This window comes from Mycteria americana, chromosome 24, assembly GCF_035582795.1.
Source record: "Mycteria americana isolate JAX WOST 10 ecotype Jacksonville Zoo and Gardens chromosome 24, USCA_MyAme_1.0, whole genome shotgun sequence".
NCBI classification, from domain to species: Eukaryota; Metazoa; Chordata; class Aves; order Ciconiiformes; family Ciconiidae; genus Mycteria; species Mycteria americana.
In genome coordinates, this window is record NC_134388.1 from 6,599,348 (window position 1) to 6,618,351 (window position 19,004).

Genomic DNA, 19,004 nt, shown 5'->3' on the forward strand with positions numbered 1-19,004 from the left:
GGCAAAGGAGACCCAGGCATCTGGTGTCACAAATGCAAGGGGCAGGGAGGAGGCTGCTCTTTGGATCCCCCCGATCTAATTGTGCTGCCTTCCCTAAAGGGCGGCAGACATCCCAACAGCTACTGTCACCTCACTCAGGGCTGTCCTGCTGCTTCCTTTCTAGAGCTGTAGCCACAAGCAGCTTGACAAAGGGGTAAATTGGAGCAGCAAAGTGTGGGAGCATACACTGTGTCAATGGGCACTCCCTAGCTTGCACAGGGAACAAAGGCAGTCGAGGTGCAATCTCTGCGCCAAGCCCCCCACTGCCATAGATTGGCTTTGCCAGAGATAAGTCCTTGCCATGTCCATGAGGATCAGTGGAAGATGTTTCCCAGGGAGAAAGGAAGAAAAAGCAGGTGAGCATGGGGCCCTGAAGCATGAGTTTTCCAGGGCAGCAGCTGGGGGGAAAGCAGGGTCATGCTGACTTCATGACGCTGTTGACCCAGTGAAGGTAAGGAGCAATGTGTGTGTAGAAACCAGGCCAATTGTTATGCCTATAGGAGAAGATGCCGTAGGCTTTGTTGTTGCAGACGAGTGGATCCCCTGCATCGCCCTATAAAATGGGGGAGGAGAGAGATCAGTGTTGATTTATGTGGGTCCCCAGCAAAAGGGTGCATTTGCTAGGAACAGGGAGGCTGCAAGTATCAGGACAGAGCTTCCCCAGGAGAAGCTTGGACTCGCAATGGATGTGGATAGCTCTGGGCCCAAAAGGGACCATTGGCAGTTTTCTCTGGGACCCAGCACAACTACAGCTGGGCAAATGCTGAAGCTTAAAGTATCGCTTAATTTCTGCCCTTCTGCTGGCTGCAGAGCACTACAAAATGCACTTGGACCAGCTATGAGATTTAGGGCAAACCCCTCTTTTGCCAAGCTGTTGTCTTATTGTGCTGTTGCAGACTCCTAGGTCCTCTGCTGTGGGAAGACAAGGATCCCCTTGTCCCTTCTGCTTGGCCGAGGGCTGAGCACAAGCATGATGCCTGCAGTCAGCAGGAATGCTGCTGACCTTCTGAGGGTCTGATACTTGGAGATCAAGACCCAGGGCATCTCTTGTGCCAGGACAGCAAGAGAGAGGGATGCTGGTGAGGAAGCATGGAGTGATGGGGCAGGAGGGGGAGAGGACAACAAGAAGCAATTTTGGACAGTACCTTTTCAATGAAGTTTTTTAGCCTAGATCAGGTTTGTGCCCAGCACCTGGCTGAAACCTCCCCCGCAGCCTTCTACTCCCTAAGTCAGAGACTGACCTTTTCAGGTACCCCAGCAGATCCACTGAGGCCACAAATCAAGTTGTCAGCAAGTCCAGGGTAGTGACTGAGGCAGTCCCTTTGTTTGATGATGGTGACAGTAGCTTCGCGTAACGTGGCAGCGGGTGTTTTGTAGCCCCAGCCAGCTATGCTGCATGTAGTCCCACCAGGGACTTTTGATTTTTCAAAGGAAATGGTCCTAACATAGCTGTTGCTGGTGGCATTGCCTTTCAGCTGGGCAAGAGGACAGAAAATACAGAAATAAGTGCTTGGTCTGTAAATGCTCTGTGACAAAGGCTGTACCCTCCCACTCCAGGGTTACAGCTCAGCCCTGCATGTCGGGCAAACGGGACCATGCAGGTGCTCCAGGCAGGTAGTTACCTTCAGCAAGAGGATGTCATTTCCCTTCTTAGGACTCATAAAGTCTGGGTGGCAGTGATACTCTTGGACTTCAAATGTTTGCCAACTTTCCTCTCTCCTCTGGATTGTGTGGGCTCCAAGGATGACAGTCAGAGGTTTGTGTCTGGTAAAATCAAGCACAGTGTATTTCATTAGCTTTCCTGTCTTCCCTGGTAACACTGAGGCACATCTCCCAGGGGCATGGCCAGGAGAGACTGGCTGGGCTTTAAAGAATGGTGGGAGCAAGGAGCTCTGCCAGTGAATCTACCCAGCCAAGAGGCAGAGCAAGTTCCCATCTGCCAGACCGGAGCTCTGCAAGGGCTGCTTTACCTCTGGATCTCAAGCTGAGCAGATTTGGTCCAATGTTGCTGCTGCGTACTAAGATATGTGGACTATTGGTCCAGGCTTCGTAGGACCATGGAAGTCCATGGCACTAAATCGGGACCCTGCTCTGGGCCACTGTACCTTTACTGGCCTCTACGTCATCTGCAGAAGGGGCTGCCTTAGGAAAATCGGGAGGGACCCTGGGTATGGGTGGGAGTCCCTCTCAATCTAGCAGGTGGGACATGGGCATCCGGGCTCCTGGCTTCTGCTGATCCTTGTTTCTGCTGCTCAGACATAGGAACTGACCCTGAGCCTGGTTACTGGCACTGGGGCAGAGACGTCAGCCCTGAGGAGTGTAGTAGCTATAGCCAGAGTCATGCACATCTAGAAAAGCCCTCTTGCCTCTCCATGCCCCAATTTCTCCAGCTGGAGGGATGGAAGAGAGCTGGGCAAGCACCTTGCTCATAAGAGATTAATTCTGGTAACAGTCTTGGAGGTCTTTGGTGGCAGAAAGGGCAAAGCCTGATACCAGCATGGTCAGTGACAGCAAGGGAAGAAGCCAGTCTGCCTTCTCATTGCTGATGTCTGGGAAGAATAAAATAAGTCATGGAGGGGGAATAAAAAAATAAAGGTAAGTATCTGAACATAGGTTGGGGAGGGACATGGTGAAGGATGGCTTAAGGGAGAGCTGCAGACAGACCCCTGCTGTTTTGGTGCTAGCCCCCACAGCCTTGCCCTGTCCCAGCAGTGCAGCCTGCACTCCCTGCTAGGGAAAGAGTTTGGCCACAGCTGTGAAGGAAGTTATTCAAACTGTTAGACCTCCATCTAGGAGATGTTACCCGGATCATGGCAGTGTGACAATCTCATCGCACCAGGTGCTGTACAAACATAGCAAAAACTTACACGAAGCACTGAGCCGCTGTCATCACCCAGTTTGGGGCCACTAGGAAGCCTCCACAGAATTGGTTGTTCTTTCCTTGCAGATAGGCCACATAGGGTGTGGAGTGGGTCTTGGCTTCACCTCCTCCCTCCATCCAATTCCAGGAATAATCTGCAACGAACAGGACTGAGGATGAGGGGATTGGAGGACACAGGGTAGAGGACGCGCTGTCTGGGGCTCTTCCTTCCCCAGCCCTCTCCCCGCCTCTGGGCTGCTCTACTTACTGGCTTTGGCCGGGGGGCATGTCACCAGCAGGAGAGAGAGCAGGAGTTTCTGCAGGTGCTTCATCATAGCGTTCTCGGCTTCAGTAGATCCCTTGGAGGTGAGGCTGCAGCTGGGGTCTCTTCCTGCTCCCAGCAAGGTTTTATAGCCTGAGACTAGACTCCAGGAAACCACAGAAGTCAGACTCATCTGATTAATCTGTCTGCAAATTGCATGCCTCAGCGATCTGAGAGGGGAATTCAGTCAGCCTTAGCCTTGGGCATCAACCCACCTTCATCTTGGGCCTGATCTAGGGTATCTGATGTCCTTCTAAACCCAGAGCCAATTTTAACCCATTGCCTTTGAGCTGCAAGCTGTAGGGAGCATACCCACCCTCATCACTTTTCCTGCCAGTGGGCTCTTCCCTTGCAGCTCGTATTTGTTGTTGTGCACTTTGCAAACTCTCTTGATTTTTATCATGAGCCTTGCAAGAACAAGATTTCTTTCACTCAATGTACCGGTTCCAAAGACTGTGCAGTGGCAGTTGAGGACCCTTCTGCTCTTTCTCAGTAGGTGTGGTCCTGGCTAATAGAGCAAAATTGGTGTGAGTGCATTTATAACACCACACTGGTCATGGCTATGTGAGGGCAAGAAGTTGTTATGGCAGCTTCATGAGCGTGGCCCGCCGCAGCGTGACTGTTGCTGTTGCCACGAGGTCTCTGTTCTGCACCAGCTGCTGATTTAAGGCTTTGCTTTGTACAGCAAAAGACACCATTTTAAGTGTTTCTTTCCAGATGTAATTGTTCACCCTTAAATTGGGGAGCTTGCTGTCTCTTACCAGCCAATGTGAGAGAAGACAGGAGGACAATTCCTTGACACTGGGGCAGGGGCTCACTTTCCCTCTGATGTGTTGAGGGTGGATGGAGACAAGGGATACAGGTTTGGGATTCTGCCCCTTCACTAACTAGAGATAACCCGATGGCACGTCTCCCTGAAGCTGGTCTTGTTCCTCTGGGAAAGGTCAGGTCCAAACGTGTCGCAGCCAGCACTGCCCCCGCCCTGGCAGGCAGTGATTTTTAAATGCCAAACAAGTGCCAGGTGCCTTTCTGAACTGCATGGTGGGGACCTGTCTTCCCTGGACCAGGCCCTGCGGCAGCTGCCCCTCCTCTTCCTCCAGACCATGGTGAGGGGGACTGTGCTGGAGGAAGGGCTGGTGGCAAATCACTGAACACACTCCCCCCCGCCCCCCACCCGGCGCCCAGGATGTCCCCTTGCCTCCCCGCTGGCACCAGTGCACGAAGATGGGCATGTCTATGCACTCACCTCAGCAGCGGTTCCTTCCTTGGCTGTGATGAAATGGGGCTGATATGTCCTTGCTGCCCTCACTGACTGCCGGTAAATTTGCTTTCTTATCTGCCCCCAGTGCCACAGGGCAAACCCCATTTTTAAGCTAAAAGCTGCCATTCTCATGCGAAGCCTGCTGCAGCTGGAGCTTCAAGGAAAACCCTGACGTGACAAAGATTTGTACTACACAGATAAGCAGTTGCAGCCTTTTCACTTGCAGATTTCCTAGCTGATAGCAACTGTTAGCAGAAGCCCAGACCATGGACCCTTCTCAGTTTCCCCAGGGTGGCATGGGTGCTGAAGGCAAAGGCAATGTCATTTCCCTTCGTTCCAGGCAAGAACAGGGAGAACATAAGAGCAGACACCCAGGGCCGAACCACAGGCCATCTCCTCCCTCTGACAGAGGTGGCTACTGGGAGCCTAGGAAAGACTATGAGAACAAGGCAAGCATCCCGTTCCCTTGAACTGCACACAGTTTCTGTATGTTTAAAATTCCCCACTGGGTTTACCTGCAGCAAACCAGTCTGGTCTCCTCTTGAACTTGCACAGACATCTGTCATCATGCACCAGGGAGTTCTGCAGCTCAATTATTTACCAATGCGCTTCTCTGCCCCTTGTTATCTCCTCCAGGAAAGTGTCTAGCACTCTCCTATCTGTATACGAGAGACACCATCACAAACTAGCTGGAACGAAGGAGACTAGGGCTCAGAGTTTAGGCAGGTTGCTTTACATCCAGTGCAGGCCATGGAAGGAAGGGCTGGTGCAAGGTATTTGGATTCTGGTGCAGGGGCTGTCTGAAAACAGTGCTAGAGTATCCTTTGTGGGGAGGAGAAGCTCGCCTCTGAGCATCGCCTGGCTGAGGGGAGAGTTGTAAGCCCTTTTGGTTTTGTGCTACTGCTAGAATAGTCTCTGCTTGTACTGTACTGCTAGGGCTGGGCTTGCCTTCCTGAGAGGGACAGAAACGTGCCAACAAGCTCCAAGGCAGACAGCTCCCAGCTAGGAATCACCCTTGCCTTTTCCAGGAAAAGAGTCAGGCTCTCCCGCAATAGTTGGCATGGGAGGAAAGGAGGAAGTGGTGTGGCGTCAGGTGCTTTTGTGAAGCCAGGTCCTTTATCAACCCTTTCAGAGACTGTATCCATGTCTCTACCCAGGGCATCATGTTGCTGTTCAGGAGATGGAGGACTGTGGCTGCTGGAGAATGGCAGAGGCAGAGACTGAAAGCACTGGTGTGCAACAGCTGGGACTTTGAGTATGTCTCCTCTCTGGGATCCTAAAGCCCCATCCCTAGGATCTCAGCCACCACCTGCCCTACACCCAAGGGGGAGCAGAAACAGCATGGTCCACAAAAAGTCCAGCTCCTTTCACCTTCTGGAGCCTCTTACAGCTAAGGCAGCTGAAAAGATTAGCCTGGTTTCTGCTGTGACCCAGCCTGCTGTCTTGGCTGCCCTATGTCCTAGGGTGCAACATCACCCAGACACAAGGTCCCTGCAGAGAGGACAGTCATTACTTCGCAGGGACTGGCAGCTTTTGACCCCTGGTACCTGCTGACACACCACATCCTGGCTGTCAGCTGCTCCCAGGCAGGTGGTGACGTTGCTGAAGTTGGTGAATGGAGTGCGTGCACATCACTTTTCCCAGCCCATTTCTACCTGGGCAGTTTCTCTTCCTGCAACACTTTCCCGTGACCCCAGGAAGGGCAACTGTAGCTCTTGTCCTCCAAGTCTGCCAGCAATTCAGTGGATGCAGAGCTACAACTGCCTCTGTCCCAACAGGCTGACCTCTCGCTTTGACCAGCCAGACCCTCCCTCCTTTCTCCCTGGGGCAAGGTACGAGAAAGCAGAAGACATACACTGGGAAATGCAGCTCCAAGTTTACTGTGGGGTTTTAAGTGCAGCAAGGTTCAAGCAGGGACAGGGTTATCTCTGAAGGAAATGGGGACTGTTGTAGCACAGCCTCTTTCAGGGCCATGTTAAATCACCCTGGCAGAAGCAGGGATGATCCCAGATGGCACCAGAACTGGCTGCCTGAGACGGGCAGGGAATGGCACAGCCAGCAGCCTCATAGCAAAAATAAGGGGACCCTTGTGTGCACCGACCAGGTCACTCAGGTTCCCAAGGAGAGAGGAGGGAGTCAAGCCTTCAGCAGGGGCAGGAAGGAAACCAGTGCAGTCTCCAGGGCCGCACCAATGCTGGAGCGAGTGCCACTGCTGCTACTTCTTCAGGGTTTTTTTGATCCAGGGCAGGTAGTTGGAGATGCGAGTGTAGACCTCAGGCGGGGTGTCATACCCAAAGGAAACGATTCCTTGTGCCACCTTATTGCATACCAGGGGCCCACCAGAATCCCCCTGAGGACAGATAAGAGACTGGTTTTAGAGGCCTCTTCCCTGTGGGAACAGGTTTCATCTTGGTCCCTCCCTGCCCAGGCATTGCCAGGAGGGCTGTGTCTCTGCTCCGGATCTGCAGCTCTGCTCCTGTCCCACATGCCCACCATGCTGCAGGAGCTGTCCTGAGCAGGTGAGTTGGGGCTCTACCCCTGGGACTGTGCACAGACCGTGGTGTCAGGGCATCCAGAGAGCTAGTCCACATGGGAGCTACAAATCAAATGCTTGTCACCTCTCCTGCAAACCAGCTAAGTCTGTGCCAGCAGAAGCCCCTCCTGCCAGAGGGCCTGTCTGCCCCGCGGCCAAGCCCCCAGCCCGTCAGCAGCCCATACCTGGCTGGAATCCCTGAGCTCGTGGAAGCTGCCAGCACAGACCATGCTGGTGTTGAGATGAGGATAGAAGCGGATGCATTTCCTGTGGCTGTAGATGGAGATTTTGGCTTCAAAGAGCTTGTTGGTCACCTGGTCATCATCGATCAGGCCCCACCCAGCTATGCTGCACTTGGTGCCTGTGGGGAGGTCACTGCTGGTCTTGGGCAGTGGAATGGTCTTGACGTAGTCATTGAGAGTGGCCTTTGCTGTCAGCTGGGAGAAAGCAAGGGTTTTGGAGAAGGCTATGAGCAGAACAGCTGAAGGACACTTTGTGCACAGAAGTAGAGGAGGTCTAGCAGGACATACAGCACTGCAAGCTCTCATGAGCTGCTGTGAATAGGGCATGTGGCTTCAAGCCCTGCCCATGGTTCCCTCCCAGGTCCCTCCCATTCCTGCCTGCCTCCAGCACTCATAAGCAGAAGCAGCTGATGGTTTGCAGAAGGAGCTAACAGCAAGAATGTGCTTTGCCCAGATGCTGCTAGACCCACAGCCCCACTCTACCCTCCAACCCACTGCCTGCTGCAGGACTGCCTTGCCTTGAGCAGCATGATGTCATTAGACACGGTGTTGGGGTCACATTCAGGGTGCTGGTGGTATCTGAGAACTCCCCAGATTTGCTGGGTCAGTTCTGGTTCGTGGATATTGTGAGCCCCTGGGATGACCGTGGCATTCCTGGCCGTGGCAGCAGTGAGGAGAAGGGAGAAGACAGGTTGGGTCTCACCTGCATCCCTCCCCTTTTGCAGGCAGGTGGAGAGAGCTGCTCAGCACAGGAGGAAGAAGAACCTACTCCAAAATTAGTCCAGTGATGGACCTCACAGGTTAGGGGATGAAGAAGGGGATAAAGCCCCTGTTTGAAGTACTCACCCCATGCAGTGTTGCGGCTGTCATCACCCCGTGCAGTCGGGGGCCACCAGGAAGCCTCCGCAGTCTGACATTCCTACCTTCAGGTATGCCATGTAAGGGCGGGAGTGGGGCTGAGCCTCGTGGCCCCCCACAATATGACCCTGTAGAGCACCTGCAAGACACCCCACCGCAGGATGAGCCGGTGGCTGCTGAGGTCGGAGCCCAGACCAGCAGCCTCACTCGCAGCAGCTTGCAGCACCCCAGCTTACTGGCATTGGCCCATGAGCAGGAGCAGCAGGGCCAGCAGTGGCTGGCACATCTCTTCCCACAGCTGGAAACACCTTCCAAGATGTGTGGAAGTCTGAGTCTCCTAGTGCCCAAGGGCTGGTTTTATACCCTGGGGCCAGCTGTACCCAGCAGCCAGGAAACCATCTGCGATGGTCTGATTGCACTAATCAGAGGAGTGCAGCATCCCTGCAGGTCTATCTGCATCTCTGCTGCCCCGGCATGCTCACATGCCCTGAGGCTGTGATTGATGAGTGATAAAGCAGGACAGAAAGGCCAGGGCAGAGAGAGCGTGGTATGCTACAGCCCCAAAGCCTCAGGGGTGCTGAGGAGAGGTGTCCTAGGGTATTTTCGAGGTGTGATTTAGCATTTCTCCCATAGTTTGGCTGCAGGACAAATCACATCCACCTGCTTCAAAACATGGTGTCTTTGAGCTCTGGCAATCAGGCTGTCTCATACTGTACCTTCAGTAGTTCATGGCGCTTGCTCCTGGGGGTGGTCAGGTCACTTCATGCTTTGTTAGCAAGCGCAACAACTGCAGATGCTCTTTCCCCTTTATGGTTTCCGCTCTGCAGCTGGTCTGGCCACTAGCACATCTGTTCAAATGGGACCAGGGGAAGCCTTCATCTAACCTACTCTGGATTCTCTGCTGTCTCCCTTCCCTGACCTAAAATTGCCTGCAAACCAGGCTGCAATTGCTGTCTTCACCTTGCCCCTAGCAAAGTGTGATTTGGTTAAATACTAAACTGAGCACCAATCCTGCTGCACTTGTCCCTTCCTGGCCTTGTGGTCCTGAACAGAAACCACCATTGGGCTGTCCCAGGTGACCCTGTTTCAAAGAGGTGACCAAATCTTTGTGTCAAGGGCATGGACCTGGGGCTCAGGACACCTGTGTTCTTCCTGTTCCTGGCTCTCACACTGCCTTAGCTGGTGGCTGTCCGCACTTTCCTTCTGATCTTTGGGCCCCCAATTGCCTAAGTGTGCCCTGTGATGGCAGCTGAGATTGTCCTTTGTATGAAGAGCTGCCTGACTCTCAGGCTGCAACCTCAGGGGGAGCTGTGCCATACAGTCCGGTGTTGTTTAAAGTTGTCCTTCCTGTCTGCACTTCCTAGTCCTTATCTACCTTAATTTTCCCCACTGCCAGGTTGTCCCAGTTTGCTGCATTGTTTCTCGCTCCCTGGGGCTTGTGGGCAGCTGTGTGCCCACAGCAAAGTGTAAATCTGTTAGGGTTAATGCTGTGTGAAGTGTCTGCTCTGCTCAGGAGGGATTGCAGGTTGCATACTGGAAGGACATCTTTTCCATGCTCACAGACTTTCAACAACTCTTGACTTTGCTCCAGCAAAAGAGCATCTGAGGAGCTGGGAACAGCCATAGCAGAGAGGGGCCATAAAGGAGAGGGCAGGGTGCCACACTGGAGCCGTGCAGCCTGTCTGCTGCCATAAGGACAAGAGCTGTCATGAGAGCACAGCCAGGTTCTGCACACCTCCTGCACCCAGCCTCGTCCCTCCTACTTTGAGTGTTGGTCAGAATTAAACCTTCCCTCAGATGCTCTCCAGAAATTTTCTCTGAGCCTGCTTTGCCCCATTTGCACCAAAGTCTGGCTTAGGGGCCAACCAGCAGACAATTGCCTGGCCACGGCCACTGCTCATCCCCAGAGGCTGTGCTTATGTGACAAGAAGGACAGGGCCCAATAGCATGGAATTGCCACTGGCTCATGTGAGCACTTGCAAGGTAGGGCAGCCAGGTCTCTGGCCAGCATGCTAGTTGCTAAAGCTGGAGCAGTACTCTCCTCTCCTCTCATGCCCAGTGAAGCTGTGGGCAGCTGCTAGCCATTTTTAAGCAAAGCAGCTACTCCAAAACACTTTCCTCTACTCTGTAGATGAACAATTTGCTATTGAAAGGATGGGGAGAGCTGGGGAGGTAGGGGGGGTAATGCCTCCTTTTAATCCCTGGAGTACTTCCAATCTGGTTCACCTAGGCAGGAATCCTCCCAGAGGCTCTGGCTGAGGTCACTACGGATTCTCTGCAGGTATCTGGTTTAAATAACCTAATGTGGTCTTGTAACTGCAGTCAGGAACTGATGAAAAAACACAACAGACAAAGGCAATAGAACAATTAGCACTCTGAGGCTTCAATGCTGCCCTCCCCCCGCCCCCCCCCCCCCCCCCCCCCCCCCCAATCCTTGGTCCTGCTGTGGGAGATTTTTCTACCCAAAGACCCTGTCTATGTGCCCATTCCCTGGGACACTTTCTGCCAACACCCCTCAGGGGCCTGCATGTCACTTGAAGAAAATGAAGCTCGCTTTAATCCTAAATCACCACCTCTGGAGCAGTCTGGTTACCAGTCCTAATGTAGGTCTGTGACAAGTGGTTTAAACTCAGCTGTGCCTGCCCCAGACATGATACCAGCTTTGCTTCCTGCTAAATGTGATTTCAGTTTAAAAAGCACATGCAGCTCCAAGGCTCCCAGCAGAGTGGATCGAGAGGAAGACCTGTCCTAAAAATACCCTTGGCACACAGTAAGGGTGCTGCTTTGTGGCAGACGTGCCCTGCACAGGCAGTGCTACTGGGCCTGGCACAAGTACAGTGCTTAGGTGCTGTCGTTGCCTCTGCCCACGGGGTGCCTAGCGAGCTGGTGCTGGGTTGATTTTGCCATCTTGGATAAGATGCCCTCCAGCACCCTGCTCACGGGTCAGAGAGGCACAACACTCATCTCTCCCAGCCCTTCCTCCCCTCTCTGCTTGGGCCAGTCCTCATTGCTCCCAGCCAGGGCTCGAAGCTGGGGGACTCTAGGCAAGCTGACAGCAGGGTACCCGTGCTGGGGGTGCACAGGCAAGCTGACAGGGCAAGTGTCCCAGGAGGGCACCAGGGAGGCAGTCAGGCTGATCTGCCAGTTAGTCTGCATTGCTGGGAGGAGGGCATTTGAGGGAGAGCTGTGGTATGAGAATGGAAAACCCCTGAAACAGTTCCTGGAAATAAAATCAGAGTATGTGTGTAGATATAAACAAACCAACAGATAAATATATCCCTCCCTCACTGCCCAGAGCAGTCTCCAGTACATCAGAAGAGCCATTGGGCTTGTGGTAGGGCTGCACTAAGTCGGGCAGGGAGGCCTGGGAGCATGGGCTATCCTGCATGCTGGTCCTTGGGCATCAGGGCTTTTGTTTGATTAAAACCTTACTCCCAAATACAGAGCTCCCACTGCACTCTGATCCCTAGTTTCACTCTGTGAGCAGCAGCTCCCTCTGTGAGTCTGTACCCTGCAGTAACCTTGTGCAAAGGTCGTCTTTTCTCCTTAATCCCAGTGGTGCTGAGCTGAAAGGTCTGAGCCAAGATGCCCAGGGCCATTTGAGTTTACTTATTGCTCTGTAACAGCCGGTGGGTCAGCAGTACCGGGCCAGGCTATGCTGCAGACAGTAGAAACCAGACAGCAGTTCCCTGCCCCAAACCACTTAGTATTCTTATGTATAACAAGCAGGGAGGAGAAACAGCAGGTGGAGGAAGCGATGCACAGGATGGTAAGCAGCAGAGCCTGGAATAAATGTATGCTCTCCAGCCAAAGTGCAGCAGCACCAGCCCTGCTGCCAGTAAACGCATTGCCCCTGCCCCAGCCAGGCGGCACTAACTGCAGGGAGGTGTGTTGCTTGTCCTTCCTCTACAGTGCTCAGATTAGGTTTCAAACCAGCCCGATTTCCTCTGCGTGGTGCTTGGAACCGCGCCCCTGCCAGCTCCCCCTTGCGCAGACATCACCCCGCTGTTTACTCTGAGCCCTCCCTGGCCTGTTTCCTCAGTGAGGACTGGTTCCTCCCTGCCACGGCCACATGAACATGGGAAGAAACAGCTCTCAGCTGTGAGCCTGTGGTGACAAGTCTGGCATTGAGCTTGGCCCTGCCTCAGAGGGTGCAAAGCAGTGTTGATGAGCTCACACAAGGGATTTGAGGCATCCTGCACGGGGGACCCTAGGCCAGAGGCTCCAGCCAGGTCTCTGGAGCAGCCTCATGGCCTTGGTCATGCCACGCTGACCATGGCTGGCCATGCCACACTGAGTGGGGGTGGCAGGAGCACCATGCAGCTCCCTCCCTCCTGGGGATGCATCTGCTCACTGGAGATGTGATTACAGGGCAGAAGCTGCTAGGGGAAAGCTGAGCTTGTCCCAGGCACAGTAGGAGAGCTGGTGCTGGGCACAGCGTTTGGAGACCAGGCACTGAGCTGGCCCAGCTTCTCCAGCCCCTCTGAGCTACCCAGGCCAAAATCCAGCCCCGGGGAGGGGAGGGATTGCTTCTCTGGCAATTGCCAGTGGCTGTGAGGAGCTGCATGAAATGCCACACTGTAAAGAAGTGGGACTCAGGAGTTTGCATTTGTCACACGCTCACTCTGGAGGGATGCTGAGGGATGAGCACCTCCAAAGCTCCCATCCTACAGGCACTGAGCACTGGAAACGCTCAGTGCCTTTCACTGCAGATCAGCCAAAAGGTCAAAATCTCAAACTTGCCGCAAAGGAGGGAAAGGTGTGACAACATGGGAGACAGGGGCTGGGCTGGCCCACTGATGATGTGTTTTATTGGGATGATTCCAAGTAATTTTTTTTTTTTTTTTTTGGGGGGGAGGGGCATTTTATGCAGCTGTTTGCTTTTGTTTAATGTTTTTGCATTGAGGAAATGCAAGTTTCTAAAGAAAAGCCACTTAAAATCAACAAAACTTTGCCTTTTAAGGTCAGTAATGTGGTCTAAAGGAGATGATTCTGAAACTTTCTCTTTCATGTTCTTGTTTTCCTTCAAATCTAGAGATGCACTGCAGAGACTCTTTTCCTACAGAGACCCACCATCACCACCACCCAATTTCGATGAACTGATGCCCAAGCACAACAACTGTGCCTAGGACAATTCTTTGAGCACTGTGAAGGGCCAGGTCTCCAGGGTTTGCTGTCAGCCCAAGTCAGAGGGGCTTTGCTGGCTCTTCCCAGCTCCTCTGGGGCCAGAAGCATCCTTCCACGTTGGGGACCGGGATGTGCCACTGGAAAGATGACTGCCTGCTGCTGCACAGTAGAAGATACCAAAGCTAGGAAATGCAACCAACCAACGGCCAGGAGCGATCAGTCATTTTTAAACCAGCACAACTCCACCCTTCCTGGAGCAGAAAAACACCTGCAGGCAAATGGATGCCTTGGCTGATATTGGGCTGTGCTGGGGCCACACAGCAGGGACAGGATGGGTGGGTGGGGAGGGAGCCTTGTGGGACAGAGATGGGGATGCCAGCTGTCCATGAGTCAGCCTGGGGGTTGCCTGGCTAGGCCCACCCCACAGAGCTCTCCACAGAGCTTTACCCAGGGATTTTTTTTTTTAATCAGAATGTCTGAAAACACAAGTTTTAGTCAGGACTGTGCAGCAGCACAGCAGGAAAACCTCAACAGAAATCATCGATATTTTATCTTGCATTTGTAGCTTGCTGTCTTTCCCCTGCAGCTGCTCGTGGCCCCCCACAATCTGGAGCTGGACGCCCTCCCGGGAGCAGGCAGTCTCAGGGCAGGAGTGACCGGGCATGCCACTGGCCACAAACCCAGGGAGCCGGGCTCCAGGCTGCTCCTGCCCTGCTCTTCTCTGGGCGTCCCTGTCTGCAGACAAACTCTTCCCTCTGGGGCCGAGGTGCTTTTTCCTTCCCATTGGCCTTGGTAGGAGCAGGCTGTGGAGGGCTCCAGGGCTTCTGCTGCGAAGGTGCCTCATCTCAGCATCCATGAACACCTGCTGTGGCCACGGCTCTGGCAGAGGGTTCAGGGGGCTGCAGCTGGCCCCCATACCTCCCCTGGTCCTTCCAAGCCCAGCACTCAGCAGCTATCAGGCAGTTTCAAGTAGATTGTGGTCTTGATCTGAAGGAAAGCGATGAGAAACATTGCAGGATGGGGTGTCCCTCCCCCACCCCCCTTCATTTCGAAGAAAGAACATCTGAACTGAAACGGCAGCAAGGGAGAAGTACCAAGATAAACCTCAGCCTGTGTCTGTGCAGATAACAATAGGGAGCCGCTGAAGAACAACAGGAACTCTCCCTCGCGTGGGTGCCCAGCTGAAGGGGAGCCTCGTTTGCCCCCAGCCATGGAGCTGGGGACTCCCTGCCTTGGGTCTGGCAGCAGCAGCTCTGAGGGGGACGCGGGGCTGGATTTGTGCCAGCCAGCAAGGCCCCGCTCTGCTGAGCTGATTGCATGGAGTGGAGGGGACCCAAGTCCCCCCAGACCTCCCAGGCTATGGGACTGTGCCCTGACTTGCCATGGGATGGGAGCAGTGGTTGAGGTGTGTGGTGACTTGCCATGAGGCAGGGAGCTCAGCAGGCTCTTGGGGGGCAGAAGTGAGAGGGTGCTGGAAGGGCAGCAGCAAGGGTTGGGACACAGCTCAGGCAGCTTCCCAGAGCCGGTCCCCCTGACTTCGTGCTGTGAAACTGCAGCATGCCTCACAGGTACCCAGTCCCTTCTGCTATGGAAAGGCCAAACAAGCCAGGTGCTACAACAGAGCAAGGAACAAGGTCTTGTCTCACTGGAACAGCTCTTGACAAAATAATCAGCCCTGCCTTTTAGGCCATACCTGATGTGCTTGTGGAAGGGGCATTAGGAAGAACCTACGATATTTTGCTGGTCCAGAGGACCTCCCACCCCATGGGTGAGTGTGTTGAGCTGCCCCAGCTGCTTATCTGCCTCAAGCCCTCCTGTCATCAAAAGCATTTGCCTCCCACCTGCCCCACACTCTCCACAGACAAAGAGCTCATTCAAAGACAAAGAGCTCCCCGACAAAGAGCTCATTCCTGTCAGGTATCTCTTTCCTGAAACTGCTCACATGCTGCCAGCTATTTGAGAAGCTACTTAGGGCCCCTGACAAGGCAAGTTTATTCATCCTCTGATCTTTTAGGGATGCCCCACCAGTTCTGTCCTGAGCAGACACATTAGCTGGAGGCTCAGCCGGAAGCAAGAATAAAACAGGGGTGATGTGCAAGGATCACATTGACCCTTTTGATTTCAGTGCTGTGCCGGGAGCATCTGCCCAGCCCATTTGGGAGTGTGCTCTTTGTGCTGAATGTGCAACCTTGCACTCTTCTTCTCTGGATTGTGCTGCACTCATGGCCCAGCCTTCCTGCTGATTTCCGCTCCTTCAATCTTGGGGCCATCTGCTGACTTTATCAGCATGAGTTTCTTTCCATGCTGCTGATAGAAAAGCCCAAAACACCAGTTGAAAGGGTGAACGTGGAGGATGGAGCCCTCGGCTTTTGATGAGAACCACTCTTGCTTGCACATGGCTTCTTGCAGCAGGAACCTCCTTTGCTTTTTCCACTTGTCTATGCTGCAATCCAGGCTGGAATCTCTCCACTCATGAAGCAGTGGATGGACTCCCAGGACATCTCCCTGCTTGCCATGCTGATGGAAGAAATCACCACTCTTTGCTCTCAACCTGGGGACCACATGGCTTTGTGCCAGTCTGGAGTGAGAATGCAGGTGAAAGCAGAAAGCAGGGCACAGCTTCTGCTGTGATCCTGCATTAAAAGGTGCTCTGTCTTTTCTCTATGCCTCTTTGAAGCTGTTTTGGGTGGGGTCCATCCTGCACAGAAATGTGGTTGATGTTGTAACTTCCCTTTTTCCACTTTGGTAGGTAGACTTATTTTGCACAAGGAGCCCTCCCCACTACCTACTCTGTGCTGGGCCTCAGACAAGCAGCTGGAGAGCACTGCTAGCTGCTGAACCTCCCTCCGGCAGCAAGAGCCTCCGGCCAGTCATGACAGGTGAGTCATAACGCAAATTCAACAGTCGTGGTTGGGAATAGCACATTGCAAGACTTTCTCTCCAGTCAAGTTTTGCAGACACCGGGAATAGGTCAATGATAGACATTAACATTACAATCATGTCTCCTGGGTTCTGGTCTCAGTGCAGCCCCTTGCGCCTTCTGCAATGCCAGGCAAGAGGCAGCAGCTTTGTGCCTCTGTTTCCCTGTCTGTGACCTAGACAATGGGAAGATCCTGACCCATCTCTAGCAGGTGCTTGGAGAACTGAAGGTGGAGGGTGCAGTGCCAGGGCACACGCAGGGCTTTGACCAGCTGGTTTCCTTTGAACTGGGTGGAGCTGAGCCCTAGCTTCAGACACACAGGTGCCTGGACTTGCTGCACTGACAGAGCAGGACTTGGATGGATGTGTCCTGAGAGACTGGCAGGAGCTGAGCCCATGGAGGAGCCCAAAGGGGTGACAGCATGGAGCTTCCTCCTGGAGAAGGATGGGCATGGGTGGTGCATAGGGCAGTTGATGAAGAGGTAGTTGCTCTCTGCCAGGCTCAGGGGTGAATTTAACACCACAAAAGGCAAAGCACTTAGTATCTCAGGCTGTCTGGGTCTTCTTACTAGCACTTGGCTTTGTTCAGCCCAACAGACCCTACCCATCAAGCCACCTTGTGTTGGGGTGTTATCCCATTTGACCCAGCCTGCCCTGACTAAAAGAGGGGCCTGACACATTATTTCATTCATGTCCCACCTTCACAACCACAGCAAAGCTGAGAATAGCCAGACCCTTACTGAGAAATGATGACAGCTGTTAGAAATGATGTCAATACTCTAGCTCACAACAGGAAACTTTATTAAACAACAGGAAGCCTATGCTCATGCATGGACTTACAAAACACCTCACCCTCCTCTCCCTTTGCTCTTTCAGTGCCGCAAGGCTGGCAGACAGGGCTCTCTCATCTCCACGCTGGGTAGGGCTGCTGGGCTCAGAACCAGTCCCGTGTGGCAGAGTCTCACAGCTGTCTCCAGCCCTCAAACAGAGGGTCTGCTCTGCTCCAAACCCTACCTCAAGTCTTGCTCCAGCGTGCATCCCTTGGCTGCTGACTTAGGCTCAGAAGATGGATGGTCCACAGCTGAGCTGGCTGGTGAATCACTCCCTTCCCCTTCCACTGGGCTCTGCTCAATATCCTGAGCTCAGACTTGACCTGCTCGACAGGAAAGGTTCCTGCCTGCAGCTGGCTGCCATGAGGAATGTGAACATCATCCTGCAGCACTACAACTTCACAGGCAAGCTGACCAACCGGCAGTCTGGGGATGAAGGCATGGGTCTCATCCGCACAACCTTTGCCATCATCAGCTGCATCATCATCCTGGAGAACCTGCTTGTGCTGCTGGCCATCCTGCGGTGTCTGCGAGCCCGCCGCTGGGTCTACTCCTGCATTGCCAGCATTACCGTGAGCGACCTGCTTGCAGGGGTTGCCTACCTTTCTAATCTCTGCCTCTCAGGCAAGAAGACCTTCCAGCTTTCACCTCAGCTCTGGTTCCTGCGGGAAGGCATCCTCTTCATTGCGCTGGCTGCCTCCACCTTCAGCTTGCTTGTGACTGCCATTGAGCGCTACAGTGCCATGGTAAGGCCGATTGCTGAGAATGAAGCCAGCAAGACCCTGCGCTTACGCAGCCTGATAATTTCCTGCTGGCTGCTGGCCTTCATCATTGGACTGCTTCCACTGCTGGGCTGGAACTGTCTGTGCAACTTCAATGCCTGCTCTGTCCTCCTGCCTCTCTACTCCAAGTACTACATCCTTTTCTCTGTAGTCATGTTCAGCATCATCCTCCTGGGGATCATTGGCCTCTACATCTCCATCTTCCAGCTGGTCCAGGCCAGTTCTAAGCAAACCAGTTCTCGGCACAGCCGCAAACGGTCCCTGCGCTTGCTCAAGACTGTGCTGATGATCCTGGGTGCCTTCATTATCTGCTGGAGCCCCCTCTTCGTCCTGTTGCTCTTTGACGTCTTCTGTGAGACCCAGACCTGCACACACCTCCACAGCCTGGACTGGACCTTGGCTCTGGCCATGCTTAACTCAGGCGTTAACCCCATCATTTACTCCCTCCGGAGTGTGGAGGTGCGCCGTGCTGTGGGAAGCCTGCTGTGCTGCTGCTGTGTCAGAGTTGGGCTTTGCAAGCCTGGGAACTGCTTGGTCATCACAGATATCAACTCTGGCTCATCCACAGAGAGCTCCCTGCGCTACCGGGAGAGCTTTCGCAGCTCTGTAGCACTGAATGCCCGGCCCAGAGCACCTCTCTCCAGCAACTCCAGCATGATGAGCAATCTCCCCAGCCTCTGAGAGGCCATGGGGAGAGCAAGACAGCCCAGCAGGACCTCGTGCTGCTGGTCCTGGCCTGGCAGAACTGTAGCCTACATGCAGCTCAGGCTCACCAGGTACAGTCCCACCCCAGCTGTTAACTGTGGCCAGGCTTTCCAGCCCCTTCAGACTGGGATGTTGCTTCAGTGTGGGTGCAGCATAGGGACAGGCATTGCTCCCAGCATGGGAACGAAGGATACGGGCACATTTTGCGATAGATGGTCTGCTGAGACAACTGCTGTGTCTAGGTTATCAGTGGACCCTGCTCTGCGTGTGCATGTATATAGATGCTGTACCTGCCCAGGTGAGGGTATTTTGCCCCAGTGAGGGCACAGTGAGGAATAGGGTGGGTATCCCCAACCAGACTGCCCCCCAACACCTTGGGATCAGGCTGGGCTGGCAGTGCTGCCACTGCATGTCATGCAGGGCTGGAGGCAATACCCAAGTCTTCTCCTGCAGTTTACAGCCTTCTGGAACTGCTGTGATGGGCAGAGCTGCTGGAAACGATGCAGACTTGATGTCTTGCCAGGGA

General features: G+C 53.8%; 3 protein-coding genes across 3 annotated transcripts; 1 reads left to right on the forward strand and 2 right to left on the reverse strand.

Moving 5' to 3' along the window:
• Nucleotides 1-391: 391 nt before the first annotated feature.
• Nucleotides 392-3,281, reverse strand: LOC142420441 (granzyme E-like). The gene is made up of 5 exons (XM_075524378.1): nt 3,168-3,281; nt 2,907-3,054; nt 1,662-1,803; nt 1,281-1,514; nt 392-592 (listed from the first exon to the last, which is right to left on the reverse strand). The coding sequence occupies exons 1-5, from the start codon at nt 3,232-3,234 to the stop codon at nt 455-457; spliced, it is 729 nt and encodes a 242-aa protein (XP_075380493.1). The 5' UTR covers nt 3,235-3,281; the 3' UTR covers nt 392-454.
• Nucleotides 3,282-6,363: 3,082 nt separating this feature from the next.
• Nucleotides 6,364-11,503, reverse strand: LOC142420300 (uncharacterized). Its single transcript, XM_075524068.1, is given in 10 exon segments — nt 6,364-6,832; nt 7,201-7,452; nt 7,776-7,911; nt 8,104-8,254; nt 8,352-8,452; nt 9,122-9,196; nt 9,257-9,405; nt 9,650-9,800; nt 11,090-11,273; nt 11,404-11,503. Coding segments are annotated over 10 exon segments (1,434 nt in total). The 3' UTR covers nt 6,364-6,697.
• Nucleotides 11,504-16,043: 4,540 nt separating this feature from the next.
• On the forward strand, nt 16,044-19,004 carry S1PR4 (sphingosine-1-phosphate receptor 4). Its single transcript, XM_075524377.1, has 2 exons — nt 16,044-16,121; nt 17,038-19,004. The coding sequence occupies exon 2, from the start codon at nt 17,228-17,230 to the stop codon at nt 18,452-18,454; it is 1,227 nt and encodes a 408-aa protein (XP_075380492.1). The 5' UTR covers nt 16,044-16,121; nt 17,038-17,227; the 3' UTR covers nt 18,455-19,004.